General features: G+C 42.0%; 1 protein-coding gene across 5 annotated transcripts in view; it reads right to left on the minus strand.

The window, feature by feature from the left end:
• LDLRAD3 (low density lipoprotein receptor class A domain containing 3) overlaps nt 1-22,660 on the minus strand; it is a 128,586-nt gene that overhangs the window by 53,349 nt on the left and 52,577 nt on the right. For 3 of the 5 annotated variants that reach the window (XM_082057527.1, XM_082057529.1, XM_082057530.1), the window contains 2 exons: nt 7,731-7,856; nt 4,766-4,900 (listed from right to left, as the gene is read on the minus strand). In XM_082057527.1, the coding sequence (XP_081913653.1) occupies nt 4,766-4,900; nt 7,731-7,856 (261 nt within the window). The remainder of the gene's footprint in view (nt 1-4,765; nt 4,901-7,730; nt 7,857-22,660) is intronic. The other 2 variants (XM_082057528.1, XM_082057531.1) reach the window with 2 other exon arrangements.

Genomic DNA, 22,660 nt, shown 5'->3' on the forward strand with positions numbered 1-22,660 from the left:
AAGAGCAGAAGGAGAGTAAAGTACCAATTAATAATTCACACTTCTATTCCACATGTTATCATAGTATCTCAAAACAGCTTGCAAATATTTATTAAGACTCATGACATAACCCTGAAGCAGGCAAGCATGGATGAAGCTCTACTGCTACCAGCCTGGATGTCAATCTGAGAGCAATTTGTTTAGCTGATCTATGTCCCCTCTTCCCCATCTGTTAAACATTGATGACACTATCTTACAGTGGTTTAGAAGCTTAGTGATTTATAAATCAACACATTTTTAGATAGAAAAATAGCATATGAGGGCAATCTCATATGCCTCTCATGACTACACTCAGTTACACTGAATTAAAGCTATCACATTCCACATGATAACATAGCTAGTGGGAAGAAAACCCTCTTTCTTAATTTTACAGAATCATAGCATAATTTTGGTTGGAAGAAACCCTTAATATCAAGTCCAACCATAAGATTTGCAATGCTCTGTCTGTAAGTACCCAGAGAGTGGTAGTCAATGGCACAATGCCTGGATGGACACCAGTGACAAGTGGTGTCCCTCAGGGGTCTGTACTGGGACCGGTATTATTTAATATCTTCATCAATTAAATTGACAGTGAGATTGAGTACATTCTCAGCAAGTGTGTGGATGCCACCAAACTCTGCTGTGCTGTTGACATGCCTCAGGGACACGCCATCCAGAGGGACCTGGACAAAAGAGAAGTGGGCCCATGTGAAAATCATCAGGTTCAACAAGGCCAAGTGCAAGGCCCTGCACCTGGGTCAGGGCAACCTCCTCTAACCATACAGGCTGGGGTATGAAGGGATTGAGAGCAACCCTGTGGGGTACTGGTGGATGGAAGATTGGACACAAGCTGGCAATGTGTGCTTGCAGCCCAGAAGGCCAATCCTGTCTTGGGCTGCATCAAAAGAAGTGTGGCCAGCAGGTTGAGGGAGGTGATTCTGCCCATCTACTCTGCTCTGGTGAGACCCCACCTGGAGTACTGTGTCCAGCTCTGGAGCCCTCAGCACAGGAAAGACATGGACCTGTTGCAGAGGGTCCAGGGGAGGCCACCAAGATGATCAGAAGGATGGAATACCTCTCTGATGAGGACAGGCAGAGAGAGTTGGGGTTGTTCAGCCTAGAGAAGAGAAAGCTTCAGAGACACCTTACGGACCTTATTGTGACCTTTCAGTACTTACTAGGGGCCTATAAGAAAGAGGGGGACAGACTTTTTAGCAGGGGCTGTTGCGATAGGACAAGGAGTGATGGTTTTAAACTAGAAGAAGGGAGATTCAGGCTAGACATCAGGAAGGAATTTTTTACAATGAGGGTGGTAAAACACTGGAACAGGTTGCCCAGAGAGGTAGTAGATGCCCCATCCCTGGAAACGTTCCAGGTCGGGCCAGACGGTGCTCTGAGCAACCTGATGTCGTTGAAGATGTCCCTGCTCATTGCAGGGGGGTTGGACTAGATGGCCTCTGAAGGTCCCTGCCAACCCCAACTGTTCTATGATTCTATGACCAGGATTCTTGGGTACTGTGTTAAAAAGAAACTCATTCTAGTTACAGTAATTAGAGGGGCTGTAGAAAGAACTGTGAGAAATGAAAGATTGTCCAGGGTAGCCTCTAATTCTAAGTAGTCAGCGTGTTTGGAAGCCAGGACAGACATACCCATAGCTGTGAACTCCGGAGGGGATTGTCATTTGCATTCAGATGGGAAGTTGAGGATATTATGTGGTTTAGTTGTCATTTTGAAAGACAGGTGCATGAGCTCCACTTAGAGATGGTGAAATGGCAATGTAGGGAGGCTCTGAGCTGCTAATGGGCAAAGGCAATCACACTCCCCACAACCAGCATTTCATTTTGAGAACTCCTCATTTCCACCCCTGTACTTGGACTCCTTTCTTAAATAAAAAATCCCACAAACCATTGCTGCTCTGGTCCTAATATGAAAGCGAGTTCCTTCTTCCTTGTTTGGGGTTCTTTCATGCATAGAATAAGAGAGAATTTCTTTGCTTAACCCTCCTACTCATCTAACTTTTGTGCAAGGACCAAAGATAAAAGTAATGGCTTCATGAAATACTGCTCTTTTCTTCTCCTGAGACTGACAGTCACTTCCAAAAGCAGAGTATCGTGACAACAAACAACCTGGAGTGAATCCAGCCAATTAATCTGTAGAGGAAGCAGTCATCCCAACCTTGGAAAATAACACTGCTACTTTAAACTTCAGAAGCAAATAAAAAAATAATTAAAAAAAAAAGAAACCCAACGAGAAACCTTACCACTCACATTGATCTTATTAGGCTGCCTTAGGCTTGCAGTGAAAAACAATTCAGCACTTAGCATACAGGCAGCGGAACTGATACAGCAGCAATACACACATGCTAGTCCCTCCCCCTTTCCTCACCTTCCCCACACCCCTCTCCCCAAGACAGGAGGTAGGGGAGGCCAGAAACCCTCTCCCAGGCTCTGATCTGAGCAGAGCTATGTTCCCAGGCTGTGATGTAGCCCAGCAAGCATGTTAGTTACCAGGATGATTATTGAAACTAAATACCAAGGATACACTTATTGAGAATAAATCTATATCCACATCTTCAGCACACAAGGCAGCTGTGCAGGGCAGAAGATATCTGCTCTGTGTGATTTCGCCCCACACACCTGGCCTGCATTCTTAATTCCTAGTGCCCAAGGAAGCTCAGAGTAGTATCAATTAAAAGATATGAGGGGTGGACTGATATGAAGGTATCAAGGCCAGGCCCTGCTAACAAAGCACAGGTACAATAACCAGATGGTATAGCTGCTGTCAGTTTTGAAGATAAGGTATAGCTACTGTCAATTAAAAAGGATAAATATGCATTTCCATCCAAAATGCTTGTTACTGAGACAGAAATTTGTCTGATGGATTAACTTTGCTCATTATAATCTCATTATAATACCAAAACATACCTCTGTCTCAAAGGGTACCCATCTCTGGCCTAACTTCAAGCATGTGTAGTAAGGTTTTTACCTTAAAAATCAAAGTGAGGATTTCTAAACCAATCAATATCAAAGGTTTGTATGACTAGAGTCCCTCAAGTTCCACCTAAATGTGGAATAGTATAAAATAACCTAACAACAGAGGAAGTGAGGGGGAAAACACCATCACCGAGAAGTCAAGGGAACAGCATAATAGAACTTTTGGGATCAGCTGATGGGTTGAGCCTATCTTGCCTGCCCTCAGGAGGACGCTCTTGGGCAAGATTTGTGCACTAAGTTATACCAGGTTTAGACTTCAAGCTTGTACACATTAATAGCGCTATATAGTAATCTTAGAATTTATATATATATGGAACCAATACTTATTTCTTGCAACTAACATCTTATTTCAACTGAAGCGTATTTTTGCAACTAAAGCATGTTTTTGCAGACAGTGTGTTTATTAACAGCATCTAAAAGAACTTGCACCTGTTGCTTTAATAAACCTCGTTACGTGTGGATCTAGTGGTGAGAATTTCTCATTGAGTGCACCCAGACCTATAGCATATATTATGCTATTCATGCATCTGTGCAGTGCGTATATTATACTATTTGTGAATCTCTGCAGCGTTAAGATTCAATGATCACGACTGGCCTGCACTATTTGTGAATCTTACTTGTGCGAATTCAACACTATTGCGCCCAGGCCTATAGTATATATTACACTATTTGTGCATCTGTGCACCAGACTGGCCATTGGGCATGATTAGGACTTACAGAGCCAACTTCAGGTTATTTGCATCACTTGGGAGTTCAACCTAGCCACCTTGCATGGGGCTTAACTTCTGCTGAATTAATTATCTTAATGCAACAGACCCCTTCAGTCCTTATATATGGAGCCAAAGGAAAGAGCTCATGGGTTAGGAATGGCACAGAAGAGATCATCATGTACCATTGCTATAAACCCTATCTTGTTGGCACTGCTGTTGCATGTTTTCCCTCTTCCTCTGTGAGCTGTCAAGAATATTTAGCACCACGTTAAACTCTCAATAGTAACTCAGACATGAAAATGTTTAACAGCTGATGCCCTATACAGATAATTTATTAACCTAAAGTCATTTCTACATAATTCATGTTTTATAAAATGCTATGGTATTAAGTTACAGAATACAAAACCGAGGAGCACTAGATGTAGACTTACAGCATAAGTTAAAAAGAAAAAAAGTCAGAGATTGTATTTTGAGATTCTCACAAGACTCAATACACAACAATTTTCAAACAAAAAATTTTCTTCCCTGTCCTCATCTTAAATACAAAATCAAGGAAGGGTAGGAATAAATTATTTCACAGTAGACTTGTCATGCAGTGAAACATGCCTTTTGGAAAGTAACTGAACAATGAGGATCTAAAGTTTCAAGCCTACACAGATTTACTCATCTGGTAAACAGGCAGACCACTGAATTACTTCAAACTGAAGCTTTATTATTGATCCCCCTGGGTCCAATCCATAAATCATAAAGGTCACTAAATGGATTCCCAGCAACTTCAGCGAGCACTGGATCAAAGATTCTAAGCACTTCTGCAAAGTACATTTTTATTAATCTGAAAAAGATACCAGTCTTCTGAGCACTGACAATGAAATGTATGCGCATGTACTCTACATGTTTCATACTCATTATCTGCAGAATTAGGAAACCACAGTTCTAACTGATACACAGCAAGCCAACACAATCATATATTTTTTTACTGAGCCAGTTCCATGTTAATTTGAGTTGGTATAATATTGCAGAATAGAATAAAAACCCTGTGCCTACCTTGAGGGCTTTCGCAGCTTTCTTCATCACTGTTGTCTTGACAGTTATTTTGACTGTCACACACAAAGCTTTTATCAATGCAAAGACCATTTTTACAGTGGAATCGAGCAGTAGAGCAAAGCAAGGGATTTGCTGCTGCGAATAGAGGAAGTGAGATGTTTCATTAGAAATTCTTTTATGCAAACAGACAGTGAAATAGCCATTAAAAGCAATCAATGATAAAAGGTCACAACTCAACAGTTGGTCAATTTGCTGAATATGTGGGAGTAACTTGGCAACTAAACCAACCTTGACTCTCTAAACAAAGAGTGCTGAAATTTCTAATTAATGCAAGATTCGTTACAATTAGTATACATTTAGTCCACCCATTGTTGTGATAAGCCTTCTGTTCACTTTCACAAGAGCCCCTATCACAATGACTGTTCAGTGCTCAGCATTTGCTCACAGTGAAGATGGAGGGTAGCACTGCCTACCATAAACACTGGCTGTTGCTTTCCATTGTGACAAACTCAGTTTAGCTCAAGTTTCATAAGCAAACAACCCTGGCTGAGCACTGCCAGGCAGTGGTTTATTTACCTCTGCTTCTGTCTTTTTCTATATTCCCCATTCTCCTCACTATTTTGAATTGATACAAAAGCAATGTTGACATTTATCAACTTCTCTGTGTTTGAATTTCAACTCCTTTTTACAGGTAATATGCACAGTATAGTAGCACCCAGAAGGCCCTTTGACATAAGGCCCAGTGTTGCATATAGAGCAAAAGAGAATAGTATTTAAGTAGATGCATTTAGATAGAGTAGTCTTTTCACCCATGCCAAAACCAGCTGTAATTATGCTATAAGATGCTATGTCTAGTTTAATTTAAAGCTTCCTGCAGCATAGTTTTCACCACTTCTAGCAAATTACATCACTGCTTCAATTCATCTCACTATCAAGGAGGTTTCCCTGATATTGATCTCAGTTTTCTGTTTTCTAATTTCATCCTTCTACTCTTAGCTACAGCCCAGCATACATAACTACATAATCCCTCCCTGAACAGTGTTTGCACCTTTCATATACAGTATATAGCCTCATCTTCCAACACAGTCATCACTTAGCTAAGATATGCATGACTTGGCAGGTTTTAATATCTCCTCATAAATCACTCTCTGTGTCCCTAATAATTTTTGGCACTCTTCTCTCAACTCCTGCCAGTTTTTGGTAATGAAGTGACTGAAATGGAAAGCAACTTTCCCACTTAAAAAAGCCGTCTAGATGCCTTATCTGCTTCAAAGTGATTCTCTGCCACAATAACAAAGGGGATTACAGTTCCTAAATAATAACTGGCTTCCTGTTTTTTATTCCTTAAAGTAAAAGCTGCTTTAAAGGGTCTTAGAAAAACCCCAAACAAAAAAACCACAAACAACAATAAAAACCTACAAAACACAACCACGCACACACAAACAAGAACTTTAAAGCCTGCCATGCATATAACCTGCAGTATATAGGACAAACACTGAATTCCTCCAGCTCCCCAAAAACACATTGATCATGAACATGCTAAGTATCCTTTGGTTTGAAACTACTGCACACTTGCATAGCACATTGATTTTCCAGGTCACTTTAGGGCGTACCATATTGTTCCTCTACATAAGCTAGACACTCGTATATGCTAGAAAATACCAAGTGCACCCGTAAATGGCATAGAGAAACAGGGAGATCCAGCAGCATGTTATCAGCTGTAAGGTCCCATCACAGCTACACACTACAAGCTCATGGGAAACTCTGTCATTCATGATCAATTCCATGAGCTGGTGAATTTTCAGTTGAGACTTGTCACTTGTCAGTCCATCACCTCAAGGATATTCAATGTGCTTTCGTCAAAACTTCTTTCTAATCTACTTGTTTAAGCATAAGCCAAAGTTATTTTCTTAACCTTCAGTCTTGTTTCTCTAGCTTCACTTGCTACACAGAGCTGCTATCTCCCTGCCACAGTCCTCCTAGAGCCCAAATCAGATTCTCTATGCCAACAACAGATGGCACCTTAAGAGATGTTCATACTGTGGGGGAAAACACAAGAATGAGAAAGGCAGATCCTCCAACAAGTAGACAGTGATAGAACACTGTAAAGATCACCCCTTTTGTTATCTTTGAAAGCTAGTGTCTGTTGTCCTCCTCCTGACCTTTACATTTCATTAAAAGGAAAAATACAGCATGCTTCAACAAAAGAATGAGCAAGTATTTGCCACAAGCTTCCATCTACAGACCCACACTTTTAGCAGCTCCTGATAATAGCAACAGACCTGCTGGATCGAATATCACCTTTCCTTACTGCTATGATATATACCTGTTAGACTTAGAGATACAAACGGATCTATGCAGCCACACACAGGGAGTTTAGCCCAAGTTCAGTAGTACTTCAGATGATCTCTCTGCTGAGACTTCCTTGCCGAACAGCAGCTCAAGCTAGTGCACTGGCATGCATGCCTGACTTTGAGAACCGCCTTCTCCTTCCAATAACCTGTTTCATTAAATAACCCTTTGTATGCTTTTTTTTTGGTGAACATGTATAAACAGACAAACCTAAATGTGCTGATAAACAAATAGGTCATTCTTCAGTGACAAGAAACAGGCAAATAAAAATTAAACAATTTTAAGTCATACTTAATATTTGCCCAATTTGTTACATTTGAGTACAGAGAACCCGTAACCAAAGCAAACATACAGCTTAAATCTCATTTCAAAGTTCCAAAGGGGCTTGAAGTATCATATAGGCATTATATACAAAACTAGACTGAGTTGGACCTTAAAAAAAAAGAAAGATTGTCATTTACAAAGTGAAAAGCACAACGATTATCCTGGTCATAAATGACAGGGAGAATATTTGACTCAGAAACTAAAGGTCAGTGAATGCTTCCTTTCTAAGCAGTATTAATCAGCTGAAAGAAAAAGAAGTGGCAGCACTCGAAAGCAGGCTCGCACTTACTGCAGTTTTCTTCATCACTGCCATCAGGACAGTCCTCAAAGCCGTTGCACTGGAAGCGGCCAATGATGCAGTGGATCCCACTAGCGCAGGGGAAGAATGTGGCACCGCACCTGGACTTGGCTTTCGCTAGGAAAAGATATAGACAGAAGAGGGGAAAGATGAGGGAAACAATTTACAAAGGTTAGAGATACTTTTGTAGCAGGACAGGTTAGGGTACTCTGGGCAGCGATGGTGGCACTGATGTTAGGGGCCTTCCAAACTCCCTATGGCCTGCTTTCAACTGCTTTACATTTTTTGTAAGATTTCCCTTGCTTGGGCTGAAATATTTGCAATTTGTATGATTTCCAGAATGACTGAAACATTGAAACTTAAAACAAGTCAAATGACCTCTCAAAACAAATTTAAATTTCTCAACACTTTGGAGTACAAGTTTGTAAATTTGTAGGTACTCCTAAGTTTCTCTTAAAGACTCACATGAATTTGACGAACTTAGAAGCACTGGAGGAAAAATACTAAAATAGAGGGTCATACTTCACAGAAAACAAAAGCAACTATTTCTTCTTTGCATGGAAGTCTGTTGTAAATGTCACTGCCTCAGGCATAAGTCCAGGAGACAGACACCTAAGCAGGTCCTCAGGAGGCAGACAACAACCCTCAGAGCCAAAAGTCTAGCTGGACTAGTCATAGCCCCCCCCCAACCTGGAGATATATGTCACATTGAGTCCACAAACACTAAACAACAGCAGCAGTGTAAATTTTGTAAACCACCAAGCTTCTCCTGCTTGCTCAGAGGAGCCAAACAGTGAAGAGCCCAAGGTAAACAGAGATAACGAATGAACATGGCAGCAAATTCAGAGAATTTGAGATCTGGAGGCAAACTTGGGCAAATACCGGTATTCAAAGAGTAAGGATCATCTGGAGAAGGAAAGGAGGAATGCAGAGATATCAAGTGAATCAGTATCTTTATGAGAATAAGAAACACAAGAGACCTTTATTAAAGTATTTTTCAGGCTTCAGAAATCAAGCTCAAAAAAGAAAATGCTACAATTAACACTGCCTTTATTCAGCACAATTTATATAAAATTGGGTGCGAAAGGAACACGAGTTACATGAATCACATCTCTTGCTGTCCATCATCCATTATACAGTTATTCAGGACAGAAACTACAGCTATTTCATAGTACCAGTACATCTATTCATATAACACTAAATACTAACAATAGCATTAAAATGTGTTTAACAAATGATTACAGAATCTCATTATGATCTCAAGTACTTCACATTTTTTACTTCACTGCACAGCAGCCCTTCATGGCAAGAAAAGAACACTGCCCTCAGCTATAATGATGCAAATGCTTCCACCACGATGCTCAAGGCAAGCACAAGTTAAGTCTTGTGGTATCACTAGCCTAGAAAAAAGCAACTCTCAAAGTAAAAAAAAAACATTAATGAGACATGTGGTTAGATTTTTTTCTCCCTTTTGCTTTTTCAAATTAGCACATGACACAATGGACCACATCACACGACACTGAACTCTTCAGAAAAAGTCCACTCTAAAGCAAAGCCAGTCACTGCAGGAACAGTATGCTGGTAACTGCAGGAAGGTGCGTATGGTGCAATGTGAATACACAGTAATACCATGCACAGACCACTGATGGGAGAACACCAGAAAAAAAGCCAGCTCCATAACCTGTAGGCCTTTTGAGTAAATGTTTCCTACTCCTACACCAAATCTACAACACACATGTGCAACTCCTAGGTTTTGAGATGTGACAGATCTGGAGATCACAGCAACAGGCAGTCTTTTTACACATCCATATGCTACATCAATATGCCAACCTGTGCAGTTTTATAAGGCCAGGACAAGGTCAGGGACAAGCAGAGTCCAGACAAAAAAAAAGGTATATCCAACAGGGACAAACTTTCAGCAGTAATTTGGAAGGAATCCTCACTTCCAGGGTTAAAACCTAAGTGCAGCTGTAGCAAAGCCTTCTTCCATTGTTCAGGAGAGTACATATAAACTGTCTTAAACCACAGCTACAGTAACTCTCCCTTGATTTAGCATCCTCTGACAACAAATTCTTGCAGTTCCTCTCTTACATTTTTTCTTTATTACACCAGTAGTTTTCAGCTAGAATTATGAAGTGTAAAATAGGATGTATCACTGAATTTCACATATTCAACTGCCACTTTTTCTGAAGAGTATCCAAGGTCCACCTGGGGAAAAAACTTGAACCATTACTTTGTAGTAAAATAGGGAATAAATTACCCTGAAGTAGATGCTGTGTTTAACACCACTGACCATGGAAAACCCTCAGCCAAGATATCCAAGCCCCCGTGATTCTTCACACAACTTCAAAGAGCAACTTATGTGTGAGAGTTTTGAGGCAGACATCTCAGCTAAATAATTCAGTAACCAGAGGTCTGAGGCAGTCTTTAAACAAAAGCAGCAAAACAAACACTTCAGCAACAGATTCCCAGACCACCACTGAAGCCAGCAGTCTGTATTAGCATTTGACCAATATTCACCACACTAACTAGCCAGCCAAGCTGCTGCTGGAAGTGTGTGGTAATAACACACATATATGAAATGATGCCCAGTGCCTTCACATGTTGTTTTTCTTTTTCTGAAAGCTAGCACCTTTTTGAAACCACACAGTCCGTTTACATTCCTCAGACCAAATTGACAGTATCTGGACAGCTTCCTTTTTTAGAGTTGTATTCTGAGCCAGAACAGTTCCAAGACGAGGAGAGGCAGAAGAAATAAGAAAAGTGAGAAGCAATTGTAGTTTTGCCCCTATTAACATTTACTGCATCCCATTTCTTCAAGCAGCTTTACTTCAGACATTTGTGGTTTGATTTGAGACTCTAAAATTTTGTGGCAAATCACATTCAGATATGCCCTCTGACATCTCTGAAAATCCTGCCAAATGAAGGCTTCAAAGTTATTTACTTCTAGAATTTCTAATATGGGCCATCTCTTACAACCTTACTCTTTCAGACATACTGAGAATCACTAACACCTGAGCCTCTGGCCCTCTGAAGAGCAGAAGTCATGTGCCTGCCCTTTCCTGATCAGAGGTACAGTGGCAAACGCTGCAGGAGCTCTTTTTCAGGTACAACAGACACACATCACAGCAACCTCAGTAGTCCTGGCCTCTAAGGCAAGAATGCCCGAAGCACATCTGGTGTTTTACCTATAGCTACTGCAGTAAAGCTATAAGCAATATTTAATGTTTGACCACATCTGGAGGAAAAAGGTGCTAGAATGACCAGGAACAAAGCCAAGCTTCTGGAAAAAAATGCACTCTTTCTTCTGTTTAGAACATCCTGACACCTCATCAAAAAGAGGGGGAAAACATTCAGGACAATGATTTAATGAAAGTACTACTTAGATAATTATATAATGTTTAGTTCAACATTTTCTTGCCAGACCTTTTCCATCTCATCCTCCTCTTGAATCAGCAGCCAGCAAACAAGAAAATTCTGTTTTAGAATAACTGTTTATCGAAAGAACACATACTAGTAACCACAGACCATAAACAAACAAGAAACTAAACACCTTCAGTATCTCTAAGTGTCCCTTTTACAGTCCACTAATTTTTAATTTTTTTAAATTCTGAGGGAAAGAAAGACAAATCCTGAATGCAGTTCTCCATATTTGCAACAGACATGATATATACACAAAAAAATCCTAATTCAAACTTTACATTAAATGCCCCAAAAAGATAAAAGAGTATTTCAAATGCCATAGTGATTCCCTAGTCACACAGCTAGCTGTTCATTAGACACAAGTCTCACGCTCAAACAGAACACAGTTTTCCAAGTTCCAATTCTAGATGCAAAATGCATTTATCATATGCTGTGCATAAATGCAGGAAAAATGATAAACCAGTAATGGCTTAGTCCAAGCCATGTCTCCTGACTCCGGAGAACTCCACTGGGGAATTTCTGCTTTATTTTCAATTTGACATCCTTTTGTCCTCTGGCACAGTTCTCTGAGGTTTTCAAGCAAGTGTTGTTCAGCCATTGCTCATAAAGTTCCAATGGAAAGCACAGTCATTTCTTCCTGAGCAGAAACACACCTTCCTATTCTGCAATGATCTCTGGAGATACCCTTAACATAAGGGGCTATGAATTTTCTTCAGGTTTTTGGCACACTCACAAGTAACAGATACGTATACCAAGATCACGACTGCCTGTAGTAGGTTCAAATCACCTGTTGCACTATTCACAGTACTCCTCTGCAATTCCTGTGCCCATTACATGGCTGTTACAAAAAAGGTTTTTCTTCTCCTTTGCTCATTCTCTCTTCTTACTGCACAGGTCTCAAGTTTTCAGGCAGATATGTATGTGAAAAGCTTTACATTTATTTAACAGCAGCTATCTATTTGGTTCCTTAAGTGACTTCAGCCTTGACCAGCTTTCAAAGGACAGCATTATCTTTCCAATCTATATAATTCTGTTACACTTGGCTGAAATGGGCTCAGGGTAACCAAAATTACCAGGATAGCAAGAAATGACAAAAGGGAAGTGAAAAAGGACACAGATGTGTGGATCATCTGACCTAATGTGTTATGTGCTTTTGTGTTATAACCAGCTAAAGAAAAGGGAGAAGTTGGCTGTTTTTAAAGGAACTGGCAAGTCCTCCTGAGCCCAGGTCTCCCGAACCTAAGAAACTGAGAGACCACGTGTTGGAGGGGAAGAGGAAAGGACTGAGGGACACATGAAATACAGCAAGAAATCACATAGCAACTTACAAAACTGCATCTAAAGAAAGGCTACACAAATACCAGATACAGTGTGGATCGAATTGCAGAAATACAGCAAGTACAAAAAACACCCCAAATAAACCAACATTCAACCAATTTGTCAACCTATGGCAGAAAAGGTTCATTCCAGTTCTGTTCTATTTTTACCTATTCATGGCAGAAGCAACCCAGGACTGAAACATTAACATGAACCTGTATTTAAATGACACAAAAGGGAATTGCCATGATTTTTAGAAAGAGGTATCGGTGAGCCACCATGCACTGGAGGAGCCTCCCCTGACTCCATTAGCCATGGGAAGAAATTGCTCTTCACTGAAATATTCTTCTCATCTCTTAAAATTCAAACGGGAAGCGAGTGGTGAAGATGGTGGTAGAAAACTGCTGGCCACAGTATAAACTTGCCAAACGTTGCCCCCAGGCTGGTCTGCTTAAGTTCAAGAAAACTATTTTGGCAGTGGTACCTGTGAGTGTGTGAAGTCACTTCTTATGCTATGCAGAAACCAATCCTGCCGCCCCCTTCTTTTAAGGCTCTAAAAAAAAGCAGCTTCCCATCAGGATGAGTTGTACATTCTATGGTAGATGTGACAGTTTGCAGGCGCAGCTCTACAGCATTAACAAGAAAACATTTTGCTATCTTTAGGGCAGCATGTGTGAAAAAGCACTATTTTTCAAAATGTGTAATCCGTGTTATTATTTCTCAGCAGAGATGAAAAACAGCAGGGGGGAAAAAATAATTTGACACGTACTACGTCAAACTTTATACTGTATATGGATACCCCCTTGTATAAAAGGCTTGTGAAGCATGGGAACAGGCTTCTCAGGGAAGTGGTGGAGTCACCATCCATGGAGGTGTTTAAAAGGCATATAGATGATGTTCTTAGAGACATGGTTTAGTGCTAGATTTAGGTTATGGTTGGACTCGATGATCCTGAGGGTCTCTTTCAACCAAAATGATTCTATGATTCTAAAAGCAATTCTGATACTCTTGACTTGGCTACAAGGACTTAAACTGGACTAGAAGGTTACAGCAGATCTTCTGTGACAGGCAGGTGATTTTTCTTTCTATAGATAGGGCAGCAAAGACATAAAATGTTTTCTATAATTATCAGTAAGCAAAGTGTAGTTGTGGACTACAGATATAAGGAATACAGCCAGGACAAGATAGCATGGCCCTACTTCTAGGAAAAAGACAATTTCATATGTAACTGTAAGCAGATACTAACCTACTGTACAGATACCACAGTAAAACTTCTGAGCTGTGCCCCACAATCATGACACAATGCTTAAAGAGAAGACACTATACATTCATAACAGGTTGTGTTTCTCTTAGAGAAGCCAGTATGCAGTATTGCTAATTAAACTCTAGAGAAGAAATGTTCTGAGTGAATCACTACTGTCGACCCAGCTAGTCTGCACCTCCAGCAGTTCACACCTAGTTACACAGCTTATTGCATGCAACAGATGCAAGGACAACACACAACAGGGACCTCACATAATGTGGGCACTACGGCAAGCACATTTCCTTCTTTTAACTCTACAAATATTTATATTTTGAAATCTTTCTCATTTTCTCATATTTTTGCAGTCTTGAGTGAAACAGGATGTAGCAGATCCAACAGCAGACAGTGACAACCCGCAGCTAGAAGTAATCTGCACTGCAATAAACTGCACAGTACTTTGAACTGAAATTGTTGCCTTTAGAACCCCTCCAGGTAGCAATCAGGTAAAATACCTTTAATGCTGCTTCACACCCACACATCTCAATCCAACAACAGATGATGATTTATTCAGCTAATCAACACTTGATTACTTGCTTGAGACATGAGCAACTCTCCAGACAGAAACTGTTGTGTGCAGATGCTGCATTATTGCAGAGCCACAGGTATTTTCCTGACTTTGATAATGAACCATTTTAAACCTCTCTGCTGTTGTTAATTTACGTTAAGAGATGCCACGGCCACAAATAGCACTGTAAATTCAGTCTCTCTTGATGCACGTGTGGTGAGGCACAGCATTTCAGTAAAGACTCTACATGAAGGAGTTAAAGGTAGCATCCTTTTGAACTTATCCCTGTTCTTTGAAAAACAGGTTTAAACTTCAATTTACACAGAAGAGTAGGATCGATTTTACAACACTACATAACACAAGCAGGATAGCAGCAGGATACGATCCCTTTCACCCCAAGAACTGATACAAGCCCTAATGCAATTAATGCTAACAGTTGTTCGGGGTTAGTTAGTTCCTGTTTGAATCCTACCTTATTTTCAGTTCAGTTCCCGATGGGAAAGCCATCACTACCTGCAGTCATTCAGCTGCCTCAGCACAGAAGGAAAACATCATTTGTTGGCTCACAGATCTTCAACAGGGCTGTCTTTCAGAATGACATGGATAATTTCAGTTACTCTGCTTGCTTTTTCCTATCTAGAAAAAAGTTAGTACTTGAGTACTATTTCCAATATAAAATCCACTGAACAGATTATTATGCCAGAAATTCTCCAATTCAAGACAAAACAACATTTTAATTTAAGGAGTTTTGATCCAAAACACTGTCAACTGCAGAGCATTCATTGCACCTACAAAAAGCACTTGGGTCACTCTTATCTTTGCTGCCTGTTTAACCACTCAGGTGAAAGAGTGGCTAGTCATTTACTACTAATGTAAACTCACAGAAAGTGAGCCTAAAAAGTACTTTATTTTAAAGGCAGCAATTTTTTAAGTAGTCAAATTAGCCCCATCAGAGGTGTTGTGGTTTAACCCAAGCTAGCAATACAACCACGACAGCCACTCACTCACCCCATCCCCCTCCAATATGCAAGAGAATCAAAAGAGAAGGGAGAAACTTGGATTGAGATAAATACAGTTTAATAAAATAACAAAATACTAACACACTCCTAGTAAATATATATAAAAAAATAGAAATAAAAGATACTTAAGGCAATTCCTCACGAACTCCATCCACACCGAGTGGCGAGTCCCAGGAAAGCAGCACCTGGTCCCCACACCTGATCCCAAAGGAAAAAAAAAAAAAAAAGAAGAAAAAAGGCAGAAAAGCCCGGAGGCCTCTGCAAAATAGGAAACGCCAAAATAAATGTCCCGACTGAAACTCCACCAGCTCCGACAAAAAGAGCGAAGAGAGGAAGAGCAACCCAGAAGGTCCTGATTCTTCTTAAATAATTAGCATGACACTAATGGTATAGAATACTCTTACTGATCAGTCTGGATGTCAGTCAAGCTCTGCCCCATCCATGCCCCACCTCCTCGATGCCTCCCACCTGTGGGCAGAGCATTCAGAGCATCTTTGGCTCTCAGAACAGAGAGATCAAAAACATTAACTCTGTGCTGGGATGTTATCTTCTTGTTCTCAAATTAAGTCCAAATAATGAGCGTGCTAACAATGAAAAAGAAAGGTTTCTAACTGCATAAAGAAAATTAACCCATTTTCAGTCAAACCAGTACAAGAGGTTGCCTCTAACATAGTGAACTATTACTCACCTATGTGGGCAATATTTACACTATAGTTTACAGTAAGAGAGAAAGGACAATACCAAAGTAAAAGAGCTGATGGAGTCTGCTGCTTTGAAGAGTAAACTTCTTCCTTTGAAAAGGGGAAAAAGAGAAAGCACTTCAGAGTTGGACTACTATGGGTCTGTGGCCTTTACTTCTTGTCAGACAGTAAGGCGTTAAAGTAATATTTCATGATCTAGAAGTCTATGTTTCAGTCCTTCAAAAATATCTCAAAGCAGATGAGATGTCAGAAGAGAGTACAGACAATAAGCTTGTAAAACAGTAAAACAATTTATCACTAAAAGAGGTATTTTAGAAGTTACTACTCATTAAACAACCTGAACAATAACATCATACAAAAGGACAAATTCTAAATCAGCTGTTACGCCATATAAATTAAGCATAACTTCAAAGTTGTTAAGTTACTCAGGATGCATTCAGGCAGGACAAAACCTCACCCTTCACAGATTTCAGCAGCAGGGGCAACCATCCTCAGAGGACATCACTGGGCATGATGGGCTGCAAATCCTCACCCCATCCTGGGCTACTAGCTACCTTTATCTTTTTATTTCAGTTATGCTAGTGACTCCATCTAACTGCTAAACCTGTCTGTTCCCAAGCTCTCCAATCTGGCTATTTACTGACCCTCATCTAGAGGAGACCATCGAGAGGATTAAATAATTAGCACCACAAACCCTCTTGATCTCTCTGCATAAAGAGCTATCAAACATAAGTAGCTATTGCAATTGCCCTTCCTCATGTGCAAATTTCTGTAATTGAGCTTCAAATGAAATATTCACCATGGTCACTGCATTATAAATCTTATTATAACTAGTAAGTATTTGGTTACTTAATCATGAGTGAAAGTGAGTTTATTCCAGCTTGATATTCCAAGTTGGAGAGCCATCTAAGCAAGTAACAAAAAGATCAGCAGCTGGCTTACAGCATCTTCCCAATTAATGCAGACATTAATTTCATACATTGTTTCATATTCAGCTTTGTTTCAGAATTTTGATGTTTGTCATCTACCTGCCACAAATATTCCAGGTCAACCAGGAGATAACAGGAAGCAGCAAGAAAAACTGAAGGACACTTCAAAGCATTCAGTGCTCATAAATTGTGAACAGAAGTCCAGAGGCCTTCCATGGATATAACTACAATACATACAACTACTTTTATAGAGGAATTTCTAGTTCTCTGCTATATATTCTAGTTATTTAGAAAAAGAAAAAAAAGGTGTTAATTTCATTAGCCTTTTACACAGATTATTTCTGGATTATAATTAAGACCAGGACGACTAAAGGTTGTTTTTGTATAGTTTTGTAAGATTGTTGTTTGCACAACACCTGGAAGCCTGGAATCCTAGCACATGATGATCCTTACTCCATTAATATGAATACATGAAATCTACTTTTACTGCAGCTTTTCATTGCCATGATCCAGGGTAGGTCTGGTAGACAGCTTCTCTCTTCCTTAGTTCTGTCCCCACTGTTAGATTTTCTCCTTCCATATATAAACCTCCCCTGTCATTAAATAGTCAATTAAAAAAAGATTACGTACTTATTGGTTTCCTTATAGACAAGCGCTTTCTCCACAGATATTTAAAAGGCACTAGATGGAGATGTAGTATAAGGGGAATGAAGAATGATTTCAAGGTCTTGGGAAGGATGGTGAAAGACTCAGGGGCTCAAGTGAACTTCACTCCTTCCATCTTCAAGTGACGATGTGGGATGGAATAGGAAAATTCAGTCTCTAAATGGTTGGCTCCAGGACTGGTGCTACAGGCAGGGCTTTGGATTTTTTGATAATGGTTGGTTTTATAAGACTCCAGTCCGGACAGTGTTACGCGGGAAAGGTTTATCTCGCAGAGGCAAAAGGATGCTGGGGCAGGAATCACCTGGGCTCATTTGGAAAGCTTTAAACTAGGCTTGAAGGGGGATGGGGTTGTAGCTGGGCTTGTCCCAGTGGGGCAGCATTCTAAAACTGATGAGGACCGAGTGGCCTCCTATGCCCCTAGGGAGAAATTGGTGTGCTCTGCTTGCTCTCTGAAATGCCTGGACACCAATGCGCGCAGCATGGGGAATAAGCAGGAGGAGTTAGAATCCTATGTTCGCTCGGGAGATTATGATCTGGTGGCAATTACAGAAACATGGTGGGACAGTTCACATGACTGGAATGTGGTCATGAATGGCTATGCCCTTTTCAGGAAAGACAGGCCAGCAAGGCGTGGTGGTGGAGTTGCTCTCTATGTGAGAGAGCAACTACAATGTACTAAATTCTGCCCAGGAGCAGATGACGAGTGAGTAAGAGTGTATGGGTCAGGATCAAGGGGCAGGCTGGCAGGGGTGACACTGTTGTGGGCGTCTATTAGAGGCCACCAGATCAGGCTGAGGAAGTTGATGAGGCCTTTTACAGGCAGCTGAGAGTGGCCTCACAGTCACAGGCCCTGGTTATTGTGGGTGATTTTAACTTCCCTGATGTTTGCTGGAAGGACCATTCAGCCAGCCAGCCACAGTCCAGGAGGTTCCTCCAGTGCACTGATGATAACTTCCTCATGCAGATGGTGGAGGAGCTGATTAGGAGAGGTGCACTGCTGGACCTCATCCTCACTAACAAGGAGGGTCTGGTCGAAGCAGTAAAGGTTGAGGGCTGCCTCGGTTGCAGTGACCATGAGATGGTGGAGTTCAGCATTTGTGTGGCAGGAACAGAATAGCAAGTAGAATTGCAACCCTGGACTTTAGCAGGGCTAACTTTGGCCTTTTCAAGCAATTGCTGGGGGAAATCCCATGGGCAAGACTGCTTGAAGGAAAAGGGGCCCAAGATAGCTGGATTGCATTCAGAGATTGCTTCTTCCACGCTCAGGATCAGAGCATCCCCACACGTAGGAAGTCAAGGAAGGGAGCCAGGAGGCCTGCGTGGTTGAATAGGGATCTGTTGGGTATGCTCAAGCAGAAGAGGAGAGTTTACAGGTCATGGAAGCAGGGGCTGGCCACTTGGGAGGAATATAAGGCTGCTGTTAGAGGATGTAGGAAGGCAGCTAGGATAGCCAAGGCCTCCTTAGAATTACAGCTGGCGAGAGGGGTCAAGGACAGCAAAAATAACTTTTTCAAATACATAGCAGATAAAACTAATACCAGAGGCAACGTAGGCCCACTGATGAATGGGGTGGGTGCCCTGGTGACAGAAGATACAGAGAAGGCAGAATTACTGAATGCCTTCTTTGTCTCTGTCTACTCTGCCGGAGGCTGTCCTGGGGAGCCCTGTACCCCTGAGACCCCAGATGAAGCCAGGTCAATGGAGGAGTTTGCTTTAGTTGATTAGGACTGGGTTAAGGAGCAATTAAATAGTCTGGACATCCATAAATCCATGGGTCCAGATGGGATGCATCCATGGGTGCAAGGGAGCTGGCTGAAGTCATTGCTAGACCGCTCTCCATCATCTTTGCCAAGTCTTGGGAAACGGGAGAGGTGCCCGAGGATTGGAGGAAAGCAAATGTCACTCCAGTCTTCAAAAAGGGCAAGAAGGAGGACCCGAGTAATTATAGACCGGTCAGCCTCACCTCTGTCCCTGGGAAAGTAATGGAACAGCTTATCCTTGGTGCCATCTCAAGGCATATCAAGGATAAGAGGTTATTAGGGGCAGTCAGCATGGCTTTACCAAGAGTAAGTCATGCTTGACCAACCTCATAGCCTTTTATGAGAATGTAACATGGTGGATGGATGATGGCAGAGCAGTGGATGTGGTCTGCCTTGACTTCAGTAAGGCCTTTGACACAGTCTCCCACAGCATCCTCACAGCTAAGTTGAGGAGGTGTGGTCTAGACAATAGAGTAGTGAGGTGGGTTGCAAACTGGCTTAAGGAGAGAAGCCAGAGAGTGGTAGTCAATGGTGTGGAGTCTAGTTGGAGGCCAGTATCCAGCAGAGTGTCTCAGGGGTCAGTACTGGAGCCAATATTATTCAATATATTCATTAACGATTTAGGTGAGGAAATTGAGTGTACTATCAGCAAGTTTGCTGAGGACACCAAGCTGGGAGGAGTGGCTGACACACCAGAAGGCTGTGCTGCCATCCAGCGGGACCTGGACAGGCTGGAGAGTTGGGCGGGGAATAACCTGATGAAATTTAACAAGGGAAAGTGTAGAGTCCTGCACCTGGGCAGGAACAACCCCAGGTTCCAGTATAGGTTGGGAAATTACATATTAGAGAGCAGCGTAGGGGAAAGGGACCTGGGGGTCCTGGTGGACAACAGGATGACCATGAGCCAGCACTGTGCCCTTGTGGCCAGGAAGGCCAATGGTGTCCTCGGGTGTGTAAGGAAGGGGGTGGTTACTAGGTCCAGAGAGGTTCTCCTCCCCCTCTACTCCACCCTGGTGAGACCACATCTGGAATATTGTGTCCAGTTCTGGGCCCCTCAGTTCAAGAAGGACAGGGAACTGCTGTAAAGAGTCCAGTGCAGGGCAACAAAGACGATTAAGGGAGTGGAGCACCTCCCTTATGAGGAAAGGCTGAAGGAGCTGGGTCTCTTGGAGGAGACTGAGGGGTGACCTCATTAATGATTACAAATATATAGAGGGTGAGTGTCATGAAAACGGAGCCAGGCTCTTCTCAGTGACAACCAATGGTAAGACGAGGGGTAATGGGTAGAAACTGGAACACAAGAGGTTCCACTTAAATTTGAGAAGAAACTTCTTCTCAGTGAGGGTGACAGAGCACTGGAACAGTCTGCCCAGGGGGGTTGTGGAGTCTGCTACTCTGGAGACATTCAGAACCCGCCTGGACACATTCCTTTGTAACCTCATCTAAGTGTTCCTGCTCCTGCAGGGGGACTGGACTAGATGATCTTTTGAGATCCTGAGGGGTGACTTCATTAATGTTTTTTTTCAGATATATAAAGGGTGAGAGCCACGAGGACGGAGCCAGGCCCTTCTCTGTGACAACCAATGATAGGACAAGGGGTAATGGGTACAAACTGGAACACAAAAGTTTCCACTTAAATTTGAGAAGAAACTTCCTCATAGTGAGGGTGGCAGAACACTGGAACAGGCTGCCCAGGGGGGTTGTGGAGTCTCATATTCTGGAGGCATTCAAGACCTGCCTGGACGCCTTCCTGTGTAACCTCATCTAAGTGTTCCTGCTCTGGCAGGGGGATTGGACTAGATGATCTTCTGAGGTCCCTTCCAATCCCTAACATTCTGTGATTCTGTAAAGTGTTTGTATCTGCACACTTATTGACCCTGGACTGGTGGGGATTTAGACTTGGTTAGAAATATATTGTAGTCTGAAAATACAGCCCACTATAATGATTTTCAAGTTTCTCCAAGGTAAGAGGTAAGAGAGAATGTCTGGAGAAAGGAAGACTTTCCCTTGGTGGACAACAGGATGACCATGAGCCAGCACTGTGCCCTTGTGGCCAGGAAGGCCAATGGCGTCCTCAGGTGTGTAAGGAAGGGGGTGGTTACTAGGTCCAGAGAGGTTCTCCTCCCCCTCTACTCTGCCCTGGTGAGACCACATCTGGAATATTGTGTCCAGTTCTGGGCCCCTCAGTTCAAGAAGGACAGGGAACTGCTGGAGAGGGTCCAGCGTAGGGCAACAAAGATGATTAAGGGAGTGGAGCACCTCCCTTATGAAGAAAGGCTGAGGGAGCTCGGTCTCTTTAGCTTGAAGAAGAGGAGACTAAGGGGTGACTTTATTAATGCTTATAAATATATAAAGGGTGAGTGCCACGAGGACGGAGCCAGGCTCTTCTCGGTGGCAAACAATGATAGGACAAGGGGTAATGGGTACAAACTGGAACACAAAAGTTTCCTCTTAAATTTGAGAAGAAACTTCCTCACAGTGAGGGTGGCAGAACACTAGAACAGGCTGCCCAGGGGGGTTGTGGAGTCTGCTACTCTGGAGACATTCAAAACCCACCTGAACATGTTCCTGTGCAACCTCACCTAGGCGTTCCTGCTCCAGCAGGGGGATTGGACTAGATGATCTTTTGAGGTCCCTTCCAATCCCAAACATACTGTGATACTGTGATACGGCAGGGCACTGCAAAACTTGACTGCTAGTCCTGTTTATAGAGAGTTAAAGTCTAAGACCATACTCCCAAAAAAATCCCACATGCCCTACACTTCCACCATTTCACATATATTTTAGGAGGAACACAGCTTTAAAGTATGTGAGCTGCTGTAATTACACTAGCTATTTTAATGTATTGCCTTTATCTTGTTCCTTGTGCCTGTATTGTCCTCGTTTATGCTCATATGAGATTACAGAGCACGTTAAGTCAGTCAGTATTTGATGGCTAGCTTGGTTATTTGCTATCAACCATTCTGCTGTCTTTGGACATATTCATTTACAGCAGAGGCTTGTCACCGCATCTGCACACAGACAATGGCCAAAGTCGACAGCCACTCTGGTGAGTACCATGAAACATGTCACAGCCACTCCATACTTCCCAAAGTAGCAGATACACATTTGATGAACTAAAGAGTACAAGCTCAGCTCTAATATTTTTAAATGGTGTTAGAATCGTAAGGCAAAATCTGCAAAACACAGAATCACAGAATATTAGGGATTGGAAGGCACCTCAAAAGACCATCTAGTCCAGTCCCCCTTCCGGAGCAGGAACACCTAGATGAGGCTACAGAGAATGTGTCCAGGTGGG

Source organism: Streptopelia decaocto (genome assembly GCF_964273445.1).
Source record: "Streptopelia decaocto genome assembly, chromosome: 7".
Classification (NCBI taxonomy): Eukaryota; Metazoa; Chordata; class Aves; order Columbiformes; family Columbidae; genus Streptopelia; species Streptopelia decaocto.